The sequence below is a fragment of the Daphnia magna genome, linkage group LG7 (assembly GCF_020631705.1).
Source record: "Daphnia magna isolate NIES linkage group LG7, ASM2063170v1.1, whole genome shotgun sequence".
Taxonomy (NCBI): domain Eukaryota; kingdom Metazoa; phylum Arthropoda; class Branchiopoda; order Diplostraca; family Daphniidae; genus Daphnia; species Daphnia magna.
In genome coordinates this window covers 918409-943101 of record NC_059188.1, presented here as the reverse complement: position 1 = coordinate 943101, position 24693 = coordinate 918409, and the positions used below count along the sequence as shown (strand labels likewise).

Sequence of the window (24693 nt, the reverse complement as noted above, 5' to 3'; positions counted from 1 at the left end):
TTTACTTTAAAGGGAAAACCCGACTTAAAAACCAAAAACAAATAGGAGACCTAAAAACACGTCATATTCTATCGAGATGGCATCTTTCCTTATCAACCGCCAAAGTGGCCGATTCAAATCAAAAGTGGACGCGAGCCAACGGGGTGTAGCCGCTGCATACAAAGAGCAAAGACCTAGTTGTTAAGTTTGTAGTAATTCATTTGAAGAAAGAAAAGAAAAAGAAAAAGAAAAACTGTTCTAGTACATCCTTTTCTTTTCCCTGTTTGGCTTTCGGGGCATGCGCCGCAAGATGCTCGTCGTCTGGCTGGCTCTCGTTCACCCTAAAAAAGGAAGAAAAAAAAAAAGGGGGCTATACAACTCACAACACACAAATTGATATCTGAGGAGGGCTTTGGCAGAGTGGTGCGAGTAGCAGCCAAACTACGGACTGTGTTCAGCGTGAGTGGGGGGTCGCTGCGCTGTGTGGTCGGTCCGTTTGCGCGCTCTCTCCTGTTCTACTATTTGAAAAAAATCAAATAAAAATACTTTAATTTTAATCTTGCTGTTGCGTCCGTTGCGATAGCACAGCAGCGGCCGCTGCTGCCACATCCGCTACTCGAATGTGTTACTTTTTTGTTTTTGTTTTTGTTTTCATTTTTCGGTGGCTGTGAAAAATATTTCAAGAAATAATAGACGCGTGTGCTGTGTGCCTTTATTCAAATTTCCCGTCTGCGCGAGACATGAACACGGCGGGATTTTGTTATTTCTGATTTTTTCGGTGGTGACAGTTGAACAAGTGGTGGCCACATTTGATTTTGCAATTGAAATCGAAGAAAAAACCGAAAACCAAAAATGAAATTGTCTTCGATTTTGTTCCGCGATCGCAACCGATCGCAAGCCGCCACCAACAACACGGACAACCCATCGGCCGTGGGTTTCTGCCCACCGAAACGCGACCGTTCCAAATCGCTGTGCGTTCCACACGCCATGCCGCTCATACGGGTGGAAACGTGCCGCGAGGACGGCAGTGCCGCCGTCTCCGGAAACGTTCAAGATCTTTTACGTAAAAGGCGAACTTCAATGGCCGTGTAAGTTTTTTTTTTGGGGGGTTTTTTTTTCTCGCCATCCTTTTTTAAATAGGAAATAAAAAAAAAGAAGATGCAAAATCTATTTTTTTTTGGGGGGGGGGAGGCCTTTTACGGATGGTGGTTTTCTTTAGAACGGGCCACCGAGACGCACCGAGAATATATTGTTGGAGCGGATCAATATGTTGATGTGTGTTCACTGGAGGGCGAATGGAGAGAAACGAAGAGGAGAGAGAGAGAGAGAGAGAGAGGGACATGGCAAAAGGAAGGGGGGGAGGTATACGACTCGGGTGTTGCTCGATGGAAACAGCCCGAGTGAAAAGAAAGAAGAAGGATGCGGGACTGGGCGGATAAGAGAAGCCCCTCCGCATAGAAACTTTGTCTCTTTCCTGTCGCGTACAACCACCTGTTTCTTTTTTTTCTTTTTATTTCGAGCAAGAAAAGAAGGTTGTGCGTTCGTGTTGTGTTTTTTTTTTTAATTTCACGCAAACATCTCGCGGGTTTGTTCAATGATGAAATGACATTCACAAAATGGGGAGACTTTTGACTGGCTGTTATTGTTCAAAGAAACAATGAACGCACCAACTACCCCGTCTCTTCTACTTCCCTGAATTTTATTTCTATTGTCTGAAGGAGCAAAGTCATCTTCTTCTTGACTACGTCCCCCCCATCCCCCTGAAAAAAAAACCAAAATTGGGTTGGATCAAATTGAAATCTCCAGAACAAGTCCGGGCACCGACGCTCTAATGTCCCGGGATCAATACGCTGCCGGTGTACACACACCGCAAGAAGTACAGGTAGCATCTAAATGACGCTGCCTAACCCGATGGCAAAGCATCAACAATTGTTATGTGTGTGTTTCTTACCCTTTTTTTTCTTTATGCATTTTGAAATGATTCAAATCATTCACCTCTTCTTTGGGAAATTTGATGTCGCATTTAATTGATTGAAATGATGGCCAAAACCAAATTGGATGCGTTTCCATCTTCTATTTTTGGTGAGTTGAGGGATCAAAGCGTTTTCGTAGCCCAGTTTTTGATTGTTTGGACATGGATGCAACAGCTGTTGAATGTGCAGTTGACAGGTCATAGACTCTTTTATTTATTTCTTTATCAAAAAATAAATAAAATGTGTGCGTGTATCCGGGCTTCTCTTGTAAAACATGTTAGAAGCCCCCGAGGAAATGAGAACTGGCCTTTTGATCAGATTCAAACTCGCCCTCCGCCCTATTGTTGGCTGTTTGCACTGCAACAACAAAAAAAAAAGGGGTGAGGGGGTTCCCAAGTTTCCAACGAAACTCCTCGTGAACGCAAACTGGACTCGGCAATTGATGGCCGAAACCCTATTTACCAGCAATGACGAAACCTCCTTTGCCTTTCATCTGTCTCTCTCTCTCTCCGGGCTGGATGTCAAACTCTTTGGTGAAGATATGGAAGAGAAGGGCTTCCCTCTTACCTGCTCTCTTGTTTGCCAGCGAAGGCAAATGTAATCCTTCCTTCCTTTTTTCCTCTTTTCTCGAACCAGCATCCGGGCTCTGTCCTTTTTGTTGTTGCTCGACTCCGAAGCTCTCATCAATGAGAAAATCGAAGAGAATGAGGTTTTAGTCAATGTGGGAGGGTATCCAGAAGGAAAAGGATGCAATGGGAGGAGAAAAATCCATCTAACAACAGTGTAGTGGATCACACCGGATCAAAAGACTCTCGTTCCTTTTTTCTTGATGGCTTCTCTCTTTCTTTTGTGTGTGTGTGTGTGTGTGTGTGTGTGTGTGCGCTTCTCTCATCGCTCCTCATTTCTCTCTCTTGACAGTCTCCCTCTCTCCGTGTGTGTGAGTAGAGGCTTTAATCAACGAGCTCGATTTAAGACGAAATGAAGGGAATGGGGCGAAAGGGGCTCGCTCACGAGGATCGAGCCAAAAAAAGTTAGGAATCAAATGAAGAGAGAAGAAAAGAAAATCCCGAACGTCTAATGCGAACGTACCGAGTGCGTGTCACGTGACTATTTCCCTCCATTTTCGTTGATGTTTGATTTAAAACAAAAATTACAGCCCGTCAATCTTTTGATTCAATTTTTTTTAGTGGGGGGGGGGGGGCTTTACTCACAAACCCCCATGGAAAACGAAAACAAATTATGATTGTAATCGAATGAAATGTTTTCTTGCACGAATTGTTTACAAAGCAACAAGTTTTTTTAAAAATAAATTTATTGATAACGGATCGGTTAGAGTGCCACGGGGGGTTGTGACGTAATGGATAAGAAAGGATTATTGTATGGAGAAAAAAAAACTCAGCAGAATCCCCGCCTGGATTAGCCCGTTTCTTTGACGCTGGCCCCATATAATAAAAATGCCCACCTTTCACGAGAGAATTGCACCTTTGTGTGTTTTGTTTTTCTTTTATTTTCTACTTGCGGTCAATTGGATCGTCCCCACAATAAAACAAAACCTCAAATCGGCCATTTCTTTTTCTTTCTTTTTTTTTATGGACAGCTTCTTGTCCAGGTCTCCAGAGTGAATGGCGCTTACGGCACAGCTCTGAAAAGAAGCTGGCAAGTCGATAATAAAAAAGGGCCAGCAAAACACGTATTTATTTTGAGCCATCAGGTTGGGCGTGAATGGGTCACATGTCTCTGGCGTGTGATGGAGTTTTCGTGTATTATGTTTGTTTGTTTTTTTTTTTGTTAGCCGACGGCCTTCTTGTCACCAGAAAACATACGTACTTAACACACACACACACGAAAAGGCCCTGGATAAGTGGGATTTTATGGGTTTAAAAAAAAAAAGGCGTGTACAAATGGATGTATTGTGGATGTCGTGCGCGATCCAGGCCGAAGGAGACACAATCCTTTTCGTATCGATTTGGGAAAGAGAATGACACAATCACGGACCCAAATCCCCGATAAAATACACAACTCCATCATCTTTGAGTTGCAGCGAATAAAGAAAAACATGGTTGGCTTTGATTAGGCCAACGAACGATACACACACGTACACAAAATAAAGAAATGGGGGAAACAAACGGTAATCAGCTGTTTGGTTAATCGGTTCCATTCACTCGTAACTAACAAAAAAAAACAAACAAAAACTGGTCGATTGCACGAACATTTGCATACGAAATGGATCGATTATTAGCATACGAATGTGAGCTAATGCGACGCTAAATTATTGACTAGGCTCTCTTTTTTTTCGTTGTTGTTGTTGTTGTTGCTGCAAGATGAAATGATTTTTATTTCTAATATTTTCTCCGTCTCTCGTTTCAGTTCGTCTTCGTCAGATCTGGTCTCTCGGCGAGGAGCATTCAGTCGTCGTCATTACGGATCGGTGGAACTGGTAGGATCTAAAAACCCCACCTCTCTCTCTCTTTTGGTCCCCTACTTCTCCTTGTTGTTAGCCACGCTTGACATGTCAATCTTTTGAATATACTTGGGGGGAAGAAGAAAGTCTCAAACGTTTCGCTTACCCCCAACGCAATACAGTCAATCAATAGAATAAAAATAAATAAAATGGATCCCTCCATTAAATGTGTGCGACTGGTAACCCCTACCTGAACTGTATGGATCTGCTAGTGAATTTATCGATGCGAAAAAAAAGAAAATTAATCTTTGATTGGCCGCTGCTGGGCAGAGTCTGACGGCGATCTGCTTGTAATTTTTGAATCTCCCATCGTTTGACTGGACGATGGGGAGATGCAATTTTTTTTTTATCCTAAAGAAATGTGTTGGCAATCTTAGTTTCAACAGAGATTGAAAGAAATCAAAATCAATATCAGATTGGGAAAGCGAAGCACAGCCAGATGACGTCTCTGCTAGGGCCGTCCGAGTACGAAAGGAAATTCAATCAATTCAATCAATCGTTTGAGATGAACAGAAACATAAAGAGAGGCACTTCCTTTTTCCTTCAAATTATTCTTTCTGCATAATGTGTGTGATTGTGTTTTGGCTTGCGAGCGTAGTACGTTGTATAGAATGTAATGATTGGGGGGCAACTGCGCACAGTGTCCAAAACTAATAACAAGTGACGGAAGTCGCCGCTTAATTGATGTCAATTCAAGCTGTGGACGTCTTGGTATTTATCTTTGTTTTTATTCTAAATCTGCGTGTGTGTTGATGTGAACAGCTGCCGCAAACCGAGACTGAGAGCGGGGGAGATTCGATGAAGTGCCGGCGGTTCCGGCTGGAGAACGGCGAAGGAGTCGGCGACAGAGATGAAGTATAAATCGCAACGCAACGCACCGATTTGAATGTTCTGATAGATTTATGTTGATTTTGGCTCATATGGTGCACACACCCGTGTATGGCCGATATTCAATTCAGGTCTACAATTCACCGACGACGCCCGTTCTAGAGAATCCAGAGTACCAGACGCGCTGGTATTTCAAATACTTTCTTGGCAAATGTAAGTTTCGAACACAATGCCAAGAAAAAACAAACAATTTGATTTACTTTCGTTTGGAAATATATCAAATTTAATCATTTTTGTGTGTTTTCTTTTCAAATATCTCAGTGCATCAAATTTACGTGGGCACCGACAGTGAGAAACAGCCATTCTTCATCTCCGTTGTCCTGACGGATTCCAACAATCAGGGCGCACCGCAGTACAAAGCCATTCTCTGGAAGAAAACGGCAAGTCTTTTTATTTATTTATTCATTTTTTATTTTAAATTCTTTATACTTATCAATTATTGTGGGTATATAAATATACTATATATATTCAAATGTGTTGTCTATTTGCATAATAAAAAAAAAATTAATGAATAATTCAAATTGGCATCCAATTTTTAGGGAGCTCAGAAAATCTATCTGCCGCACACGCCCGGTCGGCCATTGAACGTCAAACAGATATTGAGGTGACTCCCTTTTGTTGTTGTCGTTGTTGTTGTTGTTGTCAATTTTCGATGTCTTATCGAGACATTGTGTATAACTCAATCACGGCGGCCTCTTTATTGTTATTCGTTTCCGATTGCCAATTACCACAGCAATTTCCAGAACATGGACCGTCTAGAAAAGAGCCCCAAAGAGGTTGTCTCTCCTGAACTGCAAAAGGTAATTGTTTTCTTTTTATTTTTTTTTCTATTATTATTACATTTCCAATTTGTTGCACATGATTGTCTAAAATTCGGCCAGAGCTTATTGTTGTTGGAAGAACAAGAAGGTTCGGTCAATTTCAAATTCGGTGTCCTCTACGCCAAAGCTGGACAAGCATCCGACGATGAAATGTTTAGCAATGGTACGTTTGTTTATTTCTAATTATTTGATAGTTTAATTGTCAATTAAAATATGATTTTTTTATTTTTACTAAAACAAAAGAACGCGGTAGCAAAGAGTTTGAACGATTCCTCACCATTTTGGGCAACAAGATCCGTCTGAAAGGTTGGGACAAGTACCGCGGTGGCCTCGACGTTAAAGGTAAACATGATAATGATTTAATTTAAATCAAATATATGCGCTGAAATGGTAACGATCCCGATCCTTTTAGCCACATCCCAATTCAGTTCTGGTGAAGCTTTTTCTTTTTTATTCTTCCCCGTTACAATCCCCCCCGAGCACACAATTGACCGCTGCTATTGTGTCTACAAAAGGCCCATTGTTGTCGATTGGCTGGAAATGTCGATAACATAGGCACCACTTTAAACTGAAAAAAAAAAAAAAAGGACTCGTAACAAAATGCAGATGGCGGAGCAAAGGGATGGTTAAATTGAATGCGAAACAACTTGTGTGTTCTACATGTCGTTGCCGTCGCTCCAAATGTCGTTTTGGCTGAATGATTGAATATTTGTGCGTTAAAGGTTCTAGAGCAATCAAGCCCTTTACGCCCAAAGAGAGGCTCTTTTTTTTTCCTTCTTCTTCTCCTTCTTTCAGCAAAAACTTGCGTGGGGATCGATGAAAAAGGGTAGCGAAAACGGTTGGCGTATGAGTGGATAGCCTTCCCTTTCGTAGCTGCGTCAAGGGCGGAAGAAAACACTCTGAAAAAATTTCGCTCGTGGATCAAAGTCGAAAGCTTGTTACACGCTTCCATCAAGTCCTTTTCCTTTGTGTGTGTGTGTGTGCACAGAGAGAAAACAAGTCTCCTGCCCCCCCCTGCCATCGCTTCTCTTATCTATCTGTAGTATCCAGCTCGGGCTAGGGTATTGATCAGTCTCTCTTTCTTTTTTCGTATATGTTTATTTATATATATATACAATGCGTATGTCTACGCCATCTGTATACGTATCATGCTGTTGTTGTTGTGTTTCTAAATAGAGATGTAGCGCAAAATGTCTTTAAAAAAAAAGATTTTCGATATCCATTTACCGATGGCAGGAGACATGACCGGAGCCTACTCGGTCCACACCATCTACGAAGGGCACGAGATAATGTTTCACGTCTCCACTCTGCTGCCCTATTCAAAGGATAACAAGCAACAAGTACGTTTGGAATGGATGTGTTTGTTTGTTTGTTTGTTGCTGGCTCTTCTATTAGATGATCGTTATAATGAGATGTAGTGGCGTTGTTTATTTGTGTCTGATTATTATTTGTTTTTGTTTGCCAGTTGGAAAGGAAAAGGCACATCGGTAATGATATCGTCAACATCGTCTTTCTTGATGGCACACCTGAAGAGATGGCCGCCTTTTCACCCAACTGCATCAAATCTCAATTCACACGTAATCGAAAACAACAACAAACAAACAAATGTTCATTTAATGTAATTTTGAATGATTTATTTATTTTTCTCTTGAACGTACATTTTAAAAAAACAAAACAAAACAAAAACAAAGATATCTTTGCATTGGTGACGTATTTACCGGGCGAGGACGCCTACCGGTTCCACATTTATTCGGAAGAGTCGGTGCCCCTTTTCGGTCCATCGTTGCCATCGCCGCCCATCTTCCCCAAAGTGCCCGATTTCCGTGAATTTCTACTGGTCAAACGTAAGTTTTCGAGCCTACATCAATCGATTTCTCGTTGTTGTTGTTGTTGTTGCAGCAACAATAGGGTTATTTTTCGTAAGCGTTTGATGTTGTCCAATCTACTAACTTTGCAATATCATTTTCCCCCTTTTACCCAATGGCGGACAAACGACAACAGTCATTAATGGCGAAAAGGCAGCGTTCAACACGCCCATCTTTTCGCAGAAGCGCGAACGCACACTGGACATGCTCATTAGAGACATGTACGCAGAGGTTATGACGGAACATCGCGGGGTAAGATTGTCTTCCTTTTATTCATGCATTTGAATGAATTTCAGTGGCGCACGTAGCCGTCGCGAATGCTCAATCGATTCCATTTAAACGCAGAGTCTACAGAGAAGAGCGTTGAGCGAAGTGCTTCCTGAAGGGGGACGCAGTTCCAGACGGCGGGAGGAAGCTCGTCAGGTGGAATTCGTTCGCGTCGGTCAAGCCCTGAAATTGGACACGATTGTTAAAGGCGACGCTCCGACCAGTCTGGCTAATACCGGACTATTTCGACGTTCGGTAATTTAAAAAAAAAACACAAAATCACGTGTAATCTTAACTATACAGCAAGTAGTTTTCCTCGATAATTAACGATGGAGCTTGGGCAAATCATGAGGTCCGCGCTCATCCATCGTCTCAACTCTCACTTTATTTTTTTGGTTGCTGTTTGATGGTAGAAAGCAGAGCTGGTAGAAACTAATCTGGTTAATTATTGATGGAACATTGTTGTTTTGTGTTACCGTGTCCCTAGCCGTGGGAGCCGCAGTGCTTTTATCCGGATTTCCACTACGAAATCATTTGCGGCGACTCGTGGTCCGATAATCGTCTCATCCTGGCCACCGAATCGGGCGTCTTTGTCGTCGAAGGTATAAGATTACGCAATTACGATGGAAAGGGGAGGGGGACGGGGGGTATAAAATAATCAAATGATCAAAAATAATGTGTGCGGCTATCCCTTGTGACCCCACCGAAAGCCGACCATTTTCGGGTTTGATTAATATTATTTGTGATTGACATCAGAGGGAGGTACCTGTCGCATGATCTTCGACAAATCGGTTCAGATCAAACAGCTGACTGTCGTCGAAGCTCATGGCATCCTATTGGTGCGCACCGATCGCGGAAGGGACAGCCGGATGCATGTCTTCCGCTTGTCCAGCTTCGAATCGGACGCCTGCGGATCCGAGCCAGCCGCTTTCAGCCGCCAACATTTGAAAGACCAGCGCCTGGAACGAACAAAAGGTGTTTTTCCAGTTGACTTAATTTTTTGAGTGAAATTGAATTAGAATAAATTTTTTTTTTTAAATTTTGGTTATAGGCACTCACCTGTACGCCGTTTCCAGACTGGGAGGATCTCATCTTCGGATGGTATTAAAAAAAATAAAATAAAACTCCTGGAACTTGAATTTGTTTTTTCTCCAGCATTCTCATTTTCATTTGTATAGGCGGTAGCTGTCGGTAAAAAAATCCTTTTACTTCAATGGCGCCATTCGGCTGCCTGGACGGCCTGGTGTCCGACGAGCGATACAGACACGGTCGAAGGCTTTCAATATTTAAGGGTAAAAATAAATCAAATAATAAAAAAAAATGGCCGCGAAAGGGCGAGATGAAATTGGGTAAATCATTTTTCTTGGGTATGGCTCAACAGGAGTTCCAGGTGAGCGAGTCTCCGCTTGTTTTGACGCTGATCGATTCAGGCAATTGCTACTCGGCTGGTGGCCAAGGAGAGAATCAGATTTGCGTCGGTTATCGACACCAGTTCGATTTGATCAACGAGCGCACCAGCGAGACGAAAAGATTTTACAATGTCGAAGGCAAGTGGGCCCATCTAGTGGCCGCCATCGACGTCTACGAGGACGAAGAGCCAGAATTGCTTCTTTGTTTCAACAGTAACTTTGACATTGACATTAAAAAAAAAAAAGTATTTTCATAGCGATGACATGAATTAATGTTGTTATTTTTGAAATGAATTGGCTAGATACGTGCCATTTTCAAAAATTGGACGAAATCAATGCGTCCAGCGAGCACGATTTTCATTGGAATTCGGTGCCGGAAAGTATAGGTAGTGAAAAAAAAATCCATTTGCCAGTTGATTAATTTCTCATGTTTTCTAAATACTTGTTGTGGCTCTTGATTTCAGTCTGCGCTTTCCCGTACATTTTGGCCTTTACGGCTGATTCAATTGAAGTGCGACTAGTCATTAATGGCAACCTGATCCAGGCGATGGTCATGCCCCGTTTGTCGCTCATTACTTCCAAGAGCGACGTCTTCTTTGCCACAACGGCACCCGAGTTCTTCAGTCTGCGAGGTACACGCATGGATCACAAGGATTCGTCTCCGCCTTCGTCGCCTCATTGTAAAACCTCAGATTTGTTTTTTGTTTTTGTTTTTTCTATTTAATTGTTTTGTTTTTTTTATCTCTCGTGAACCCAATGCGGGGGAGGAAAAAAAGGAAACATTTTGTTTACGTAATCAAACATCTGTTTGGATTTTTTTTTCTTTTCTCCCCATTTTACAGCTTCACCAGATGGCAAACCCTTCCGGCTGTACCGAATCCAATTGAACAATCTCGGTGGCGGATCGGCCAATAATTGCGCCGCGACGCCCGTCTCCACCACCCCCATTCCAGCTAGAAATCTGAGCCGAAGGTATCTAATGTACAGGACACAGACATTTTCTTTTTCAATACTGTTTAAACGAGTAGTGAACTCGTTTAATCGTTAATGTTAATTTTATTTATTTTATTTTTTATAAACAAAATTATTATTCAAAAGGGATGACGTTTCGGCTTCACCGCCTCCGGCCGGTCGAGGCGGTGTGTCTCGAATGGCGCGACTGAACAGCCGGAAAGATTTGCGCATCCGGCTGGAACAGCAAGGTGGGGGCGGAGGACCCGGAAGTAATCCAGGAAGTCCCGGGGCAAGTTCCAACAGTTCGCGAGGTGCCGGAAGTGGAACGGGATTCAGCCGGAGCTGTACCGCGTCGCCAACGACGGGGTCGACGTCACCCAACGCGCCGTCGTCGCCGCGTTCTTCGTGTTCCGGTTCGCCGAAAACGCGACCGCCCCAAGGCAACACTGGACTGGGAGGCCGCAAACTGAGCCTGATGGCCGAGGAGCTGGAAGGTATGCGTCACGTCTTTCTGAGCCCACCGCCCAGCCCCAAACTGTTCTTCAACATCAATCCGCAGAATACGTGGGAGGCTTTCAAATAGTTTTTCTTATCGTTCCAGGCTAAGACACAAAAACACTGTCTCGTTGTTGAAAACGAGAAGATAAACCACCCCTCTCGGAAACTTCACTTTTGTTTTGTCGTTGTTTTATATTCAAATCATTTACTAACATCATTATCTGAATTAATAACCAAAGAAAGAAACATCAAACAAAAATTATATGATTTATCAAACATCGTCATCACCCAATGTACACAAACCATCCCCCCGCTCCGCCCACCTTCTAGCCTGTGACCCCTTTGTAAATCTCAAAATATTATAATAATATTATATCAAATCCTAACAAAAGGAATATCATCATAGCCAGATTTTTAAAATTATCTGTTAACTTCTCCATCTAATCACTTCTCTCAGTCTCTTCTTGCTCTTTCTCTCTCCAATTGAATGTGATTCCAACAAACCCAAATCACCTTAACCCGAATCCAGTGTGTGTGTTATTGCTCGTCAATCAAAACTGTCTGTGAACACCCTCCACCTCCTCCTCCTCCACCCAAAATAGGTGTGATTTTTCTAGCCGTGTACGGTTTTTTCAAGCATCAACTATATCTAGTCGTGCGCAAGTCTATCCAGTTCTGCACCTGCCATCCGTTTTGCAGCATCGTTGGCCTCTGCTTGTAACGAACAAAGACGCACCCCCAAGGGTTTTCATTCGTAGAAAACTACCGCAACTTGGGAACAGATTGACGACCGTTCGGATCCAACTCCTTGACGTGATCTTATAATAATCCGATGTCTCTCCCTCCTTCTTGAACCCATACGCTTTGGATACTGGATTTTCTTTCAATACAGAAACAAAATTGCGATTCTTCTAGAAAAAAAAAAAAAAAAGAAAAGAAAAAGAAGAAAAAAAAGAACCTGTTGTGTACGTTGTTTGGCGTTTTTATTTCAATAGACTCAAGCTTGATATATTTAACATTTGTCTGTATAAAAAGGACGACGTACAGTCTGAATCATTACGTTCTGGTACTGGGGGTGGTGAGACATTTTTAACTGTCAGTAAAATTGGGTTGACGCTTTTCGGCGAAGGCAGTCATACCTTCCTTACGATCATCCTAGGGAAGATGCACAAATGTAGCATAAGAATTATTTAATCTGTTGAAATTTATACAACGAACCGTGGCAAAAGTGGTGTGGAAAGTACGTTTTTCGAATAAAAGACCTTCCTGAAGCGTGGTCTCGTAAGCCTGATTGACACTCTCTTTACACATGGCCACGATCAATTTAGAATGTGAGGCTATCTTCTCGCCCATCTTAACTGCCTCGGAAACCAATTCTTTCGGTGCACAAATTCGACTGACCAGACCTAGGAAAAGCAAATAGGAACACGAAATTCATCCAAGCAATAAAACATGTATATCTTACCTAATTTTTCAGCTTCTTGAGCTGTGATTGGCAAACCAGTTAGGCACATTTCCATAGCTTTAGACTTTCCGATGCTACGAATCAAGCGCTGAGTGCCTCCGGCTCCGGGAATAGTACCAATCGCGATTTCGGGCTGACCGAATTTGGCATTCTCACCAGCAAGGATAATATCGCACATCATTGCCAATTCACAGCCACCTCCAAGCTATTCAATAAAGATATTACTAAATATAGCAATAGCAGTTTTAAATGTCTAGCAACTTACAGCATAGCCATTTACTGCTGCGATGACTGGTTTTTTGCACTGAGCTACCCTGTTCCAATGGTTTAGAAAGTTACCTCCATAAACACGTGCAAAAGTATTGTTCTGCATCTCCTTGATGTCGGCACCTAGTAGTAAATGTGATGTTATGTTTTGTCACATGTCAATTTAACATCTAAGTTACCAGCAGCAAAAGCCTTTTCGCTGCCAGTTATGATAACTGCTCCAACATCCTTGTCCTTCTCCAAATCGTCTAGGGCATCACTCACTTCTCGCATCAATGCATCACAGAGAGCATTCAGAGCTTTTGGACGGTTCAAGGTGATGACACCGACATTCGTTTTTGCTCCTTGTTTCTCTATGATGATGTGTTGATAAGAAGGAACCGCCGCTGAAAAAGGGAACCATGATTAGAGAATAGAGCCTTGACATGCGAACATTTATTTGTTCTGATTACTTGATGCTAAGCGATAAGCTGCAAACCGGGCTGAACGGCTCTGGTTAGCGATCGAAGACCCGGCAATCTTTAACACATTTTGGCAAAAGTAAGCCATGATGTTTGAACTTGCCGAACTTGTGGAAAAGAGTGATGAAGTAGAACGAAGGATCTATTCGACGATAACGATCAGCTGCTCGTTTTACAAGAATTCGTCTGCTATAACCAATCGGTACGCAGTTTGGTGTTGTTTACAACGTTTCCGCCACGTGAAAAGTGGTGAAAGGATAGCAAATTTACTTACTACATTTAAGTGTTTGCACCATGGGCACTTTTGCATTATTTAGAAAATTTTCACCACGTTTTACTCGATGTTACGTAAGATATCAACACGTTGACTCGTCGAAACTTTTCCTGACAGAATTTGGGGATCCTGCTAAAGTTGTCAAGAAGGAAGAGTTTGCTTTACAATTGGCAGACATGGCTAGCAAGCAAGTAACTTTTTCTCCGAAAGATACGAGTTACATTAAATCTAACGGAATCTGTTTGTCGTTTTCTTAAACTAAAGGTTCTTGTAAAAATGCTTCAAGCTCCAATCAATCCAGCAGACATAAACACAATCCAAGGAGTGTACGGAGTGAAGCCTAACTTGCCGTTTACACTAGGGAATGAAGGTTTCGGCATCATAGAAAAAGCTGGAAGTGAAGTGAAAAACCTAAAAGTTGGAGACTGGGTCATACCTGGAACAAATGCATGGGGAACCTGGCGGTCTTATGCACTTGAAGAGGAAAAGAATTTGATCAAAATTCCAAATGATTTGGATCCAGCCATGGCTGCAACTTTAGCAGTAAATCCTTGCACAGCCTTTCGAATGCTCCAGGATTTCGAAACACTTAGTAAAGGCGATACAGTCTTGCAAAATGCAGCCAACAGCGCCGTAGGACAAAATGTCATCCAAATCGCCCGTCATTTAGGTTTCCGGACCGTCAACATATTACGGAATAGAGAAGGAATCGAGAAATTGAAGCAAGACTTGCAAGATCTAGGAGCCGACTACGTTTTAACTGAAGAAGAATTCCGGGCGTCCAAACTGTTCAAAAACGGAAAACTTGCTCAGCCGAAATTAGTGTTAAATTGCGTTAGTGGGAAGGCCGTGATTGAACTCGTAAAAGCTATGGCAGAAAACGGCACACTGGTCACCTATGGAGGAATGTCACGACAGCCGCTTATAGTACCGACATCTGCTTTCATTTTTAAGAATATTCGTCTTGTTGGATACTGGATGACGCGCTGGAACTGGCAGCATGGTTCTAACTCCACCGAACGGTAATGATAGCCTAAACTTTATCCTACTAGAATCACTATACTTCTTCCGATCAATCTATCCATGTTTAGGAAGGATATGTTGGCGATGCTTTGCAACATGGCTAAACAGGGGTCGTTGGTGGCACCCAAGCACGAATTCGTGCCTCTAGATTCTTTCCAAGAGGCACTGGCTCGATCATGTGATACTACTCGCTTTCATGAAACAAAATTTATTTTCAAGTTCTAACCTTATTTAAACTTGAATGTGTTCGCTATGAAATCAGTTAGATGGAGTTTATTTCATTTGTTTTGAAGATGAAATCTTAAAGTACTCAGGAAAGTTTCTGTTTGGCCGCAATTTTCAGTTTCAAATTTCAGTACGTACCAAACTAACTCTTGCGAAACGACAACTAAACTTTCTTACTGGGAAAACATCAGGCACTTTCACAACATCGATTCCGATCTCGTTGATACGCAATCATATAGAATTGCTTTGATGTTTTTTTTAACAGCTGTTCTAATCGCAATGAAAAGTCCATTATACTATTTGGTTTCCTAGATTTAAAAACTATATTATCTTACAGCTCCAAGTTCTAGATGAGTAATGTAAAAAAAAAAAAACTTCCTGATGTGAGGAAACCTATTGTCCTTAACAAAAATAGAACAAACGGAAAAGAAGTTGAGGCATTATTTTGCAAAGAAGAGTGGAAGGACATTACCAGAAATCTCTAAAGATCACGAACTTGAAAGTTGAAACGCGATCTGAACTGGTCAACATTGCTGAACTTTGAATTTCCCTAATTTCGAATCGATAAGACACACACAGTCTCGATGGAAAAAAACATTTTATCAAATAATAGGATTTGAATCTTATCTCTGCATACCCCGTACGTCGTTGATGAAAACTGTTTGTACACTTTTGTTTGGCGCCTTAGACCGGTTGGCCATTTGGAAATGTCGTAGAATAACCGTTACATTTAATTGAAATGTGACCTTTGAAATACCCCAACGATAAATATTTTAAGCCACGAATAGACGGTATCATTGTTTGATTATGAACTATTATTTTTCTTACGAAATAAAAAAATCTAAACGACAAAACAATCGTAAACAATATGTTCCATTGTTCCGAAGAAACACTGATGATTCAATAAATTTGTCAAATTAGCACACACAACGGATACTATCGATTTCAAATGTGATTCGTTTTATTGTATAGACAGTTTTATGGAATAAATTGCTGGTACGGTGACGGGCTAGCATACCAGACGGAGAGTCATAGACCCGAGAGCCGAGACAGGTAAACAACAGAACAGTGAACAGATCGACAAACGACAATTCGAAGGTTTTTTTTTTTTTTCTTATCGTTTTCGTTTAAAAATTTGGCACCGCAGGTTTGGCTGGGTTGCGCCTTCTGCTAGAATCATTTGAAGTTGACGTACAAGTGGTCACATGTATAATTTAATCCGGCTTTTTGAAAAAGGCTTTTTTAATAAGAAAAGGAATGAGGGAGAACGTTTTCTCTTGATTCTATCATTCAATCGCGTAATACTTGGCCATTTCTTGCCGTCAGTTATATTTTGCTGCTGTTTACAGACTCAGAAGGCGGTGTTAGAAATCGGATGCACCCTCTCCACTATTACATTGTTGCAGATCCTTTCGGAAAAGTAGGATCTCCAGCCTTCGAGTGCCTGAAACGCATCTGTTCGTCTAACGTCTGTTTCTTTCCTAGATAATGTTTCAAAGTGAAAATCTTCAACCTTTTTCCCCGTCCCTGATGAACTACATGCCCAACTGCAATATGAGGTATCCCCCTCACCCTGTCCATAGGAATCCTCATGCAGGCATGTATAGATCCTTGTCTCACCACCATCTGAATGAAAACCCACCATGTAGTTCATCATCATTCAATCAAAAGTATTATGCGGAAATTTCAAACAATGTTTGTCAGCGAGACCAGAGCCAGCCTAGCCCATTATTCTCTTGCAGGTCAATCCCACAGTCAAATGTTTGCCCATCAAAATATGAAGATGAAGTATTTCAAAGCTGTGATGATGAGCAGGAGAGACGTCATTGTGAGAAATTTAACGAGTTGAATCATCCCTTGATGGCGATTGACTGTCGGAAAAATACTGAGATCAGATCACTTTCTCCCACAGATAGCGGAATCTCATCTCAATCGTCAACGCCCGGCCACTTTCAAAAGTACAGGCACGCATTCCCAAAAAGCAGCCAAATTAGGTACTATTCGATGATCGAAGAATTGACGGTGTGTTGTTTTTTTGTTGTTTTTTTTACAAATTCCAAGGGGTTCCTGTTTCATTAGGGGAAATAATGGAGGAAGTGGCTGCAGCGGCAGTGTCGACAGTAACGAACCAAGGGGAACAAAACGGCACTACCAGAACAATCGAACAAGTCGTAGCCCAAGTCCCCTTCTTAATCCTTCATCAGCAAAACCGAGCGGCGGGGAACCTGTGGCCTCCCGTCCCAAACGCCGTTTCCAGGACTGCTGCGAAGGTTTGCCGCCCATAGTCCCATCAGCCTGCCTACTTAACATTCAGCTACGTTCACACCGGCCCGACAGTTTGCTCAATGGAAGCGAATGGGATAGGGTATCTGACAAAAGTAAATTTCAAATCCTAACCTCCCCACATTGAAAATTGTTATTAATGTAGTTATCCCATGCCATTTGGTGTAAGTACACCAGCCACGAACAAACTCAAGATACTCTGCGGCGTAAACTACGACTTCGAGAAATGGTCCACAACTACATTAGAGTGAATATTGGTTGTTATCTTATTCCCGGATTTCCCAGTAAAACAGTCGTTTCTTTTTCAAAATAACAGAGCTACTATTTGCATCAATGCGGTTTGTACATTGTCGGATCCAGCGTATCAGGTTTTGGCGGAGAGAGCAGTGATATGGATCTTTGCCTGGTCATATCAGGGCACGATGTCGATCAGCGTTTTCATGCATTGGAGTATCTCTATCGTGTCCAAAAAGCCCTTAAACAATGTCGTACGTGAATCCGACTTGTGATTTTCATTGACATACTTATTTTATTTATATTTTTTAACTGGTACTCTTAACAGGTTTTCTTACCAAGTTGGATGTGATCAGAGCCAAAGTTCCCATCCTAAGGTTTTATGACAGTATCACTAACTTAGAAGTGGATCTAAACTTTAACAATATCGTTGGCATCCGCAACACACACCTTCTCAAAACGTACGCACAATGTAAGTGTGAAACCAATTTTCTATGTCATTTCCAACTGGAGTTAGTAGCAAATTATTTTTCTTGGAAAATAGTGGATTGGCGAGTGCGGCCGCTAGTATTGGCGGTAAAGCTATGGGCGAGGCAGCATGACATCAATGAAGCGAAATCGATGACCATGTCAAGTTATTCGTTGACGTTGATGGTAATTTATTACCTTCAAGCCGGAGTCCATGTACCAGTCCTACCTTGCCTGCAGAAGGTGCGAGCCGAAAGATTCTGGCCAGAAGGAGATATTCGAAGGCTGCAAACCTTCACAGAAGAAGAGTTGAAAGTACTCCGGTCCAATAATCATATGACACTTGGTCAGCTGTTTGCCGGATTTCTAGACTACTACGCGCATCATTTCAAGTATGTGAAGCGTTGACAGCTTCAGCTTTTTCTTACCATCTTCGCACCATAGGCCACTTATGTTTTTGGTTGGCATTTTCAGTTACGGTGCGCACGCAATGTCTATAAGACTTGGTGGGACAATTCCCTTGGAACAGTGTCGACAGTATATGTCTCCTAAAAATGATCCACATCATTGGAAGTACATATGCATCGAAGGTAGTATAGTATTACGATAATTAAAATGTTTTTCGATGAATGCATGTTTCGTTCGGGTTTAGAGCCATTTGATCGGACCAACACGGCTCGCTCTGTATACGATCCTGCGGCGTTCCAGAAAATTGTCGATGTTTTTCGTCAATCGGCTGCTAAAATTAGCCAGACCAAGGATCTGTCGAGTGTTATGACCTAAATGCAACAGCTGATTCTTTAGCTAAGAAAGCCGATCCATGCCGCATGCGGCGCAATAGATAGCCGCCAATGATACAGGAAGAGGGAGAAAATTAAAAATATTTTGCCTTCTTTAAATTTTAAACTTGTTGTTTAGCTATGTGTGGAAAAACAAGAGGGAAAAACGACTTCTGAGCCATGGGGAAAAGAAAATTCCGAGCTAGTTTGCCGGTCATTTCTTTTTGCCATTTGTCCTTTCGCCTTGCAAAGTCTTGTGCCAATTTTTTTCTAATCTTTTGGGCGTAAAGTCAAGATTTATCCAATGTTCTGTATGTGTGCACTATTTTGACCCGAGTTCCTTTTTTGCATTTGTTTGAAACTAATTCCTAGTAACCATCTGGTCTCCAGCAAAGAAAAGCGTGCAAGCGCAAAGAAGAAGAGGCGTTAATTGGTTAGAATGGACTATGCATTTACATTGGAGTCATATACGATTTGTTTAATCTGTTCCCATATATTAAGGCGCTGCTATGGCTTTTTCGCCTGAATGTTGTTTTCAGTTCATGTTTTGGAATTATGTGTAAATTTTCTTTTGGAATACAATTTGGCAATCAATCAAAACTATCGTTTAAACCATTAAGTTCATGTCTCCGTGGGAGAATTCATGCTTTTGGCTGGTGCCTGTCAAACTTCCCGCCAATTTCCAATCGCCATCTGTTGTTTAAAAATTCAAAACACTTGGCAGCAGACGAATTTTTTAAAAGAAATAAAAAAAAAAGTTGGTCATCGTGACGTTTCGGGTTTATTTACTAGCAGTATTTAATCGAGAAGCGCCTGTCAAAACACTCAACGGAAGTTTAAAAGCGAAAGGTCCGTGCAAAACATGTTACACCAACGTCCACCTTCGGTTGTGTATTTGTAGCTTCGTCAACCAGATATTTTAAAGTAATCGTGCAGAACTGCATTCACTTTGGCCTCCTTTGTTAGTGGATTGCTAGCCTTCATCCAAGAAAGTGTTTTAGTAGAGGCTTTTCCACTCAGCAATTCTGTAGCTTGATTGTTTGTGGTCATCATGGAGGATGAAACAATTGCAGTTTGTCTCCACATTTACGACATGACAAGAGGAATGGCTCAACTTATGTCTGCTGCTATATTGGGTAGATGTAGTTACACTTGCTCTGTCAACTCTGAGTTTTAAACAAGCCTTTTTACTTGCATTTCAAAGGAAAACAAATTGATGGAATTTGGCACACTGGAGTTGTTGTCTACGGTCGAGAATATTTTTTTGGGGGTCAAGGCATTGCCAGTTGCTTACCAGTTAGTCTGCTTTCTTTTTCCCTTAAAAATTTTAGTGGGAGATTTAAATCCTTGACACACACAACAATTATTTGTACAATCTACTAAAAGAACCTAAGGGAGAAAAAAAAACCTTGTGATCTTTAAAACTAAATCTTAGAAATGTTAACTGAACTTTCAAGCTAAACTAACTAAGAATGTTGGGATTGCATCTTTCCCCTAACTGTTATAACAAATGCAACATCCATGTTAAAATCCTTCCATTATAACTAGATTAGAGCAAAATTCGTTTCTATAAAAGCTAACAAATGTCTAATTTCTCGAAAACTTGCAAAGAAACGTCAACAGCGCAGAGCGACCATTTGGCCCATATAGAGTTAAAAGAAACCATTCTTGCGATGGAGAAGCGTGACAGAAATAAACTAGAATCCCTGTAGCACCCCTCCCCCCTTTGACTTGAACTAAAAATATCCTAGCGAGGCGCCTTATGTTCTTACCCTCTTTTTCCCTTCGTTGTCAAACAGTAGTAGCAATACGGGTTGGGCTGGATTAATCTATTGATACCTTTATTAACAACTGGTTAAATTTAGTGGTTCTATTCGTTAGGCACGTTTCATTTGTCTTTCTTTTTTGTTTTTTTTTACCCCGCATGTCTTTGGCTGCCTTTTTACGGACGAAAGGGCGAGACCATCCTAGGCCAACCTAACCAAATACATCCCCTCGGAGTCACTCAAATACCCTTCGCCATCTTCGTTGACTACGTTCAAGGCTTGGCCGATTCCACATTTAGGTTGGATGCTGTCATCACACCGGGGAGCGTTCGGTCCCCTATTCTTATTTATAATTTTTTTTTATTTTTTTTTGTTTGTGTATCCCGACAGGCCTGATGCGTATCATCTATTGCGACATAATTGCAATAATTTCTCCAACGAACTTGCTCAATTTCTGTGCGGAAACTCCATCCCGCAACACATTCTCGATTTGCCAACGGAAGTCCTTAGCACGTGAGACACATATTCACCTCTACAGATAAATGTATATTTCACGGCTCGTCCCGATTCTGACGCAAATTATCGATATTTTAGTCCGTTTGGGCAGAGTCTGCAGCCGCTCTTGAACAGTCTGAGTGCATCGAGCAGCCAGGGCGGGATACCGGTATTGCCGTTGGATTTAGACGGAGGTCGACGAAGCGTCAACCGTGCACCCTCACCGGGAGCCGTTGCATTAGAGAGGGCGATTGAAGACGCCCGACGCGACTCGCTCAAACTCGAAGAACGTCGAAACACCATCTTGGAAAAAGTAGAAAAGTTGGAGAAAAAAAAGGCTAAGAAACAGCTACAACAAGAGCGACAGTCCAGTTCGTCAACCTCTGCGTCTGAAAAGAAAATGGCCGACGCATCCGAAGCAAATACCGCCCGAGAAGGATCGGAAGAAGAGAACTCGAAGGCACCAAGGGAACCGCCCATCGTTTTCAAAGGTAATTTATCTGCTGAATAATTTAATTGAAAAATACATCGTATAACTTGTTTTTAATTTCTAGACTTGATTGACATAAGAAAAGAGTATGAAAGCTTGGCGGAATGCATCGCTAAAGTAGGCCAAGATGACGATCATCAGTCAATGGCAGAATTGAAGCAATACGTCATCGACGACGAAGGCTCGTGGGCGTTAGGAGACAACTTTCTCCTTTTTATTGCCAAATGGCTCAATGACGATAAGCCTTGCAATGACCGACTACGTGTCCAGTTGCTCACGGTTCTTGCTTCCGCTGCCTTGAAAGACGACGTTATTTTGATACTTCATCAAGATCGACGTGATCACGTTCTCATGAACTATGCTCACAATATTGACCGTTTACCTATGTCAGAACAGGAAGCCCTTGCACTGTTTGTATGTACTTTGTATACATTTGTTCTTTTTTTTAAGGGGGATCATATCTGAAACACATTTCTTTTTGTTTTTAGATGTGCAACTTGTTTGAAAATGGTTCTAGCTCAGAATGGCTTTTGTACATATCTGAATGGACAGCTCCGCACACCACGTTGCCGTTGAGTAACATACGTGTCACAACAAAAGTGGCCGTAACCGCCTTGCTGTCTGATAACCCTCTCCTTCAAGACAGGGGCAGTGCAATAATCTATAACCTGGCCATCAAGGAGGTAAAAACAGTGGTCGGTATCAGTTCCAATTTTATTCCACAACATTTCAGCCTGCTGCAGATGAGATTCACCCGCTGTATTTCGGTTTGCGTCAATAATAAGCATCCTTCCTTTATCCATCAGATAGATGTTGACATTGTTGCAATCCCTTTTTTTTTCACTTTTACGTTTCATGTTTTGTATTTCATTGCCCACCAAATGTGTTTAATATGACGAGCATGGCGACTTTTCATTAATATTGCATGGTTTGTGGACAGAAAATGGAACGCACTCGTGACTTTGCTGAATTGATGCCCCGTGGTGCTCTTTCGAAGGTTCGACTAATCATTTAAATTTGACTATCGCTTATACATTCAAAAATTTAATCATTAGAAAGCTAATCTATATGAAATGATTAATGCGCATTTTGGTTTTGTTTTGCAGGTTTTCGATGACGTAGCCACTGAGTTAGCGATGGCCATTTTACAATTCTTTAGTACTGAACATGGCGAAGAACACATCTTTCGTTGTATGAAAGGCTTACTCCGGTTTGCCTATATTGCTCATAGTGAAGTGCCTGCTCTGATCAAAATGATAGGACCCGATCCCACTCAGTTCAAAGGCAAGTTAATTCCTATGAAAGGTAACATGATACTAACAAATGTGTACTTCAAATTTATAGGAATGTCAGCTCGAATTGATGAGCTTGTCGAACCACTGCTGGACCGCCTTCGTTCTGTACGTGGCATGGATTAACTCCATCCTCTGACGCAACATTTACGATTTCTCATAATTTTTTAACAAACATTTCTGCAGCTAACTAATAACTGAGCCAACCAGAAGTGTTAAAATAATGTCTAATAAAATATTTAAAAGAATTCAGCGAAAATTGTTGTATTGATTTAAATGTTCAGGCTCTATTGGCATTTTTTAATGCTTGCATCTTTCGGTAGAGATCTACAACTCGTTGACGTTCCTCCTCTAGTTTTGCTCGATCTAAGGCTGAAAGGTCTTTTCTTTTGCCACTCAGGTTAGACGAAGGTTTGTCATTTTGCTCCATATTTTTGAGCAAGAGATCCCGGTTCCCCGGCTAGAATACACAAGAAAGAGTATTAAAATATATCTCTTGAGAAGGTTAAATTATTTAGCTTACGTTTTGCATAGCGTTCGATTTTCTAGGTTTGGCTGTAAGTGTAGGGGGCCGTTCAGCGACATCGCCAAATTCAACCTTGTCCTGCTTCAATACAGAAAAGTCATCTTGCTTCAATCTTTTATTTTTCTTAAAGAGTTTCCTCATTTTGAATTTTTCTTTCTTCAGTTTTTTTCTTTCTTCTCGTTCTTGCTGCAGCTTTTCAAGTTTCTTCAATTTCTTTTTTTCCCATTTGTTTTTAGGTTCAATTTTTGCTCCATCTTCAATGAACTTTAGATTCTTATCCCGTTTCTTAATATCCATTTCACCTGTTCTTTCATTAGTTTCCACATCAACATCATACTTGTCCTCAAATTTGGCTTTCTTTAAGTAATCTCTGGTTGTTAGTTCAGTTCGCCACAGAAAATCACGATCTGATTCTCCTGGATATCTTTCAAACTTGGGTATTTTTTTTATGGGACGTTGAGGTCTGTATGGGTTAGCTTCTGATTTGCCAGCTTTCCTTATTGGTGCAGGCTCGTCATCAACCAACTTCATTTTTTTGTATTTTTTTCTTTCAAACAAGTTCTTGAGTTTTTTGGGAATTTCTTGGTCGTCAATATCAACAGGAGCCTCGTTAATTTTCAGCTTGATTTTAGCATTCCGACGCTCTGCTTGCTTCTCTGGATCTTTTACTCCGTGATGTTTCTTTGCTGGAATCTTTCTACCCATTTTAAGTGCACTTTGTTATTTTGTACAGATATAATAACTAAGTCAGAATAAAAATAGTGTCTGACAATCTTTAAAATTTGTTTCAGACTTGTAATTGTAGAAAACACAATTTTCAGTTCTCTGTCACGTGTTGGAGATGTGCAGCAGACGACAATTAGCAGACAAAAAACAAGGAGTACGTCAATTGAAAGTTAACACTTAACGAACTTGTGTGCTGCCTCTGCTTGTGATTTCATCATAATTTCTTCTTCTAAAGGGTATGTGGTGCGTTTTGTGCTATTCCGTGTTTGATGTAATCTACAAATCGAATTCGTCAATCTCTCTAGCGAATCCTTCCTTTCCCTGGTAATGGAACAAAGATATTGGGTGGGAAATCAGTCTATGCAGCTACAATCCTAGACGTTTAATGTCAGTCTATGACTTTATAAGTTCTTCGTTCACATTAGAGATTCATACTCTTCTTTAACTATCCGTCGTCAGGTTTTGGATGGAGAGATTCTTAGCAAGGAAGGGAGCATGGAAACTTTGTTTGCTCATTTTGCACCCATCTCGAACTGTGTCTGGTATATCCTCATCAAGGGCTCTAAAGTGTCGTCTGTTTGCAACTGGATCTGTTGAAGAAACTGACTTTCCAAATGATAAAAAAAAATCTTCTGAAAGGGCAACTGAAGAGCTAAGAAAAGCTTTGATGGATCCGCCTATCAATTGCTGCATGTCCGGATGCAGCAATTGTGTCTGGATTGCTTATGCAGAAACTCTTGCAGCATTATCGAAGGATGGAGGTGAGCAGGCGAAAAAGATGATTGAACAGCATGTGACAGATAC

General features: G+C 41.4%; 6 protein-coding genes and 1 long non-coding RNA gene across 27 annotated transcripts in view; 5 read left to right on the top strand and 2 right to left on the bottom strand.

Annotated features, from left to right (window-relative positions):
• The window catches only part of LOC116927308 (GTPase-activating Rap/Ran-GAP domain-like protein 3), a 34707-nt gene extending 22686 nt beyond the window's left edge, over positions 1–12021 (top strand). For 6 of the 11 annotated variants that reach the window (XM_032934304.2, XM_032934303.2, XM_032934301.2 and 3 more), the window contains 22 exons: positions 4320–4389; positions 5176–5268; positions 5373–5454; positions 5563–5681; positions 5841–5905; positions 6035–6101; positions 6183–6285; positions 6366–6464; positions 7359–7462; positions 7588–7699; positions 7814–7966; positions 8124–8239; positions 8333–8509; positions 8742–8856; positions 9011–9229; positions 9306–9355; positions 9433–9546; positions 9636–9876; positions 9966–10049; positions 10128–10343; positions 10506–10644; positions 10762–12021. In XM_032934304.2, coding sequence (XP_032790195.1) covers positions 4320–4389; positions 5176–5268; positions 5373–5454; positions 5563–5681; positions 5841–5905; positions 6035–6101; positions 6183–6285; positions 6366–6464; positions 7359–7462; positions 7588–7699; positions 7814–7966; positions 8124–8239; positions 8333–8509; positions 8742–8856; positions 9011–9229; positions 9306–9355; positions 9433–9546; positions 9636–9876; positions 9966–10049; positions 10128–10343; positions 10506–10644; positions 10762–11200 — 2977 coding nt within the window. In that variant the 3' untranslated portion in view covers positions 11201–12021. Of the gene's footprint in view, positions 1–202; positions 1068–4319; positions 4390–5175; positions 5269–5372; positions 5455–5562; positions 5682–5840; positions 5906–6034; positions 6102–6182; positions 6286–6365; positions 6465–7358; positions 7463–7587; positions 7700–7813; positions 7967–8123; positions 8240–8332; positions 8510–8741; positions 8857–9010; positions 9230–9305; positions 9356–9432; positions 9547–9635; positions 9877–9965; positions 10050–10127; positions 10344–10505; positions 10645–10761 lie in introns of those variants that run through there. The other 5 variants (XM_032934308.2, XM_032934307.2, XM_032934309.2 and 2 more) reach the window with 5 other exon arrangements.
• Positions 12022–12081: 60 nt separating this feature from the next.
• LOC116927311 (probable enoyl-CoA hydratase, mitochondrial) lies at positions 12082–13436 on the bottom strand. The gene is made up of 6 exons (XM_032934322.2): positions 13300–13436; positions 13027–13233; positions 12846–12970; positions 12581–12785; positions 12334–12521; positions 12082–12270 (listed from the first exon to the last, which is right to left on the bottom strand). Exons 1-6 carry the CDS (start codon positions 13394–13396, stop codon positions 12205–12207), a joined length of 888 nt encoding a protein of 295 aa, XP_032790213.2. The 5' UTR covers positions 13397–13436; the 3' UTR covers positions 12082–12204.
• A 160-nt stretch (positions 13437–13596) lies between these two features.
• Positions 13597–15757, top strand: LOC116927312 (enoyl-[acyl-carrier-protein] reductase, mitochondrial). 2 transcript variants are annotated; one of them, XM_032934323.2, is made up of 3 exons: positions 13597–13773; positions 13847–14604; positions 14674–15757. In XM_032934323.2, exons 1-3 carry the CDS (start codon positions 13603–13605, stop codon positions 14828–14830), a joined length of 1086 nt encoding a protein of 361 aa, XP_032790214.2. In that variant the 5' UTR covers positions 13597–13602; the 3' UTR covers positions 14831–15757. The 2 variants fall into 2 exon arrangements, with proteins under 2 accessions (XP_032790214.2, XP_032790215.2); XM_032934324.2 differs by having other exon boundaries at positions 13636–13769.
• Positions 15758–15980: 223 nt separating this feature from the next.
• Positions 15981–19731, top strand: LOC116927310 (poly(A) RNA polymerase gld-2 homolog A). 8 transcript variants are annotated; one of them, XM_045177217.1, is made up of 11 exons: positions 15981–16250; positions 16316–16500; positions 16573–16658; positions 16743–16794; positions 16892–17195; positions 17259–17360; positions 17430–17601; positions 17676–17819; positions 17892–18207; positions 18290–18405; positions 18468–19731. In XM_045177217.1, the coding sequence occupies exons 1-11, from the start codon at positions 16206–16208 to the stop codon at positions 18596–18598; spliced, it is 1653 nt and encodes a 550-aa protein (XP_045033152.1). In that variant the 5' UTR covers positions 15981–16205; the 3' UTR covers positions 18599–19731. The 8 variants fall into 8 exon arrangements, with proteins under 8 accessions (XP_045033152.1, XP_045033151.1, XP_032790212.1 ...); XM_045177216.1 differs by having other exon boundaries at positions 16743–16824; positions 16910–17195; XM_032934321.2 differs by having other exon boundaries at positions 16743–16824.
• Positions 19591–22885, top strand: LOC116927301. 3 transcript variants are annotated; one of them, XM_045177219.1, is made up of 10 exons: positions 19591–19730; positions 19799–19890; positions 20550–20659; positions 20751–20873; positions 20955–21346; positions 21410–21759; positions 21834–22028; positions 22286–22342; positions 22452–22629; positions 22690–22885. In XM_045177219.1, the coding sequence occupies exons 1-10, from the start codon at positions 19646–19648 to the stop codon at positions 22761–22763; spliced, it is 1656 nt and encodes a 551-aa protein (XP_045033154.1). In that variant the 5' UTR covers positions 19591–19645; the 3' UTR covers positions 22764–22885. The 3 variants fall into 3 exon arrangements, with proteins under 3 accessions (XP_045033154.1, XP_045033156.1, XP_045033155.1); XM_045177221.1 differs by lacking the exon at positions 22286–22342; XM_045177220.1 differs by lacking the exon at positions 22286–22342 and having other exon boundaries at positions 21834–22040.
• LOC116927306 (coiled-coil domain-containing protein 137) lies at positions 22886–24349 on the bottom strand. Its single transcript, XM_032934298.2, has 2 exons — positions 23161–24349; positions 22886–23097 (listed from the first exon to the last, which is right to left on the bottom strand). Exons 1-2 carry the CDS (start codon positions 23866–23868, stop codon positions 22918–22920), a joined length of 888 nt encoding a protein of 295 aa, XP_032790189.2. The 5' UTR covers positions 23869–24349; the 3' UTR covers positions 22886–22917.
• On the top strand, positions 24007–24504 carry LOC116927307. Its single transcript, XR_004396598.2, has 3 exons — positions 24007–24125; positions 24195–24276; positions 24349–24504. It is a non-coding gene; the product is annotated as an uncharacterized LOC116927307 (long non-coding RNA).
• The last annotated feature ends 189 nt before the right edge of the window (positions 24505–24693 follow it).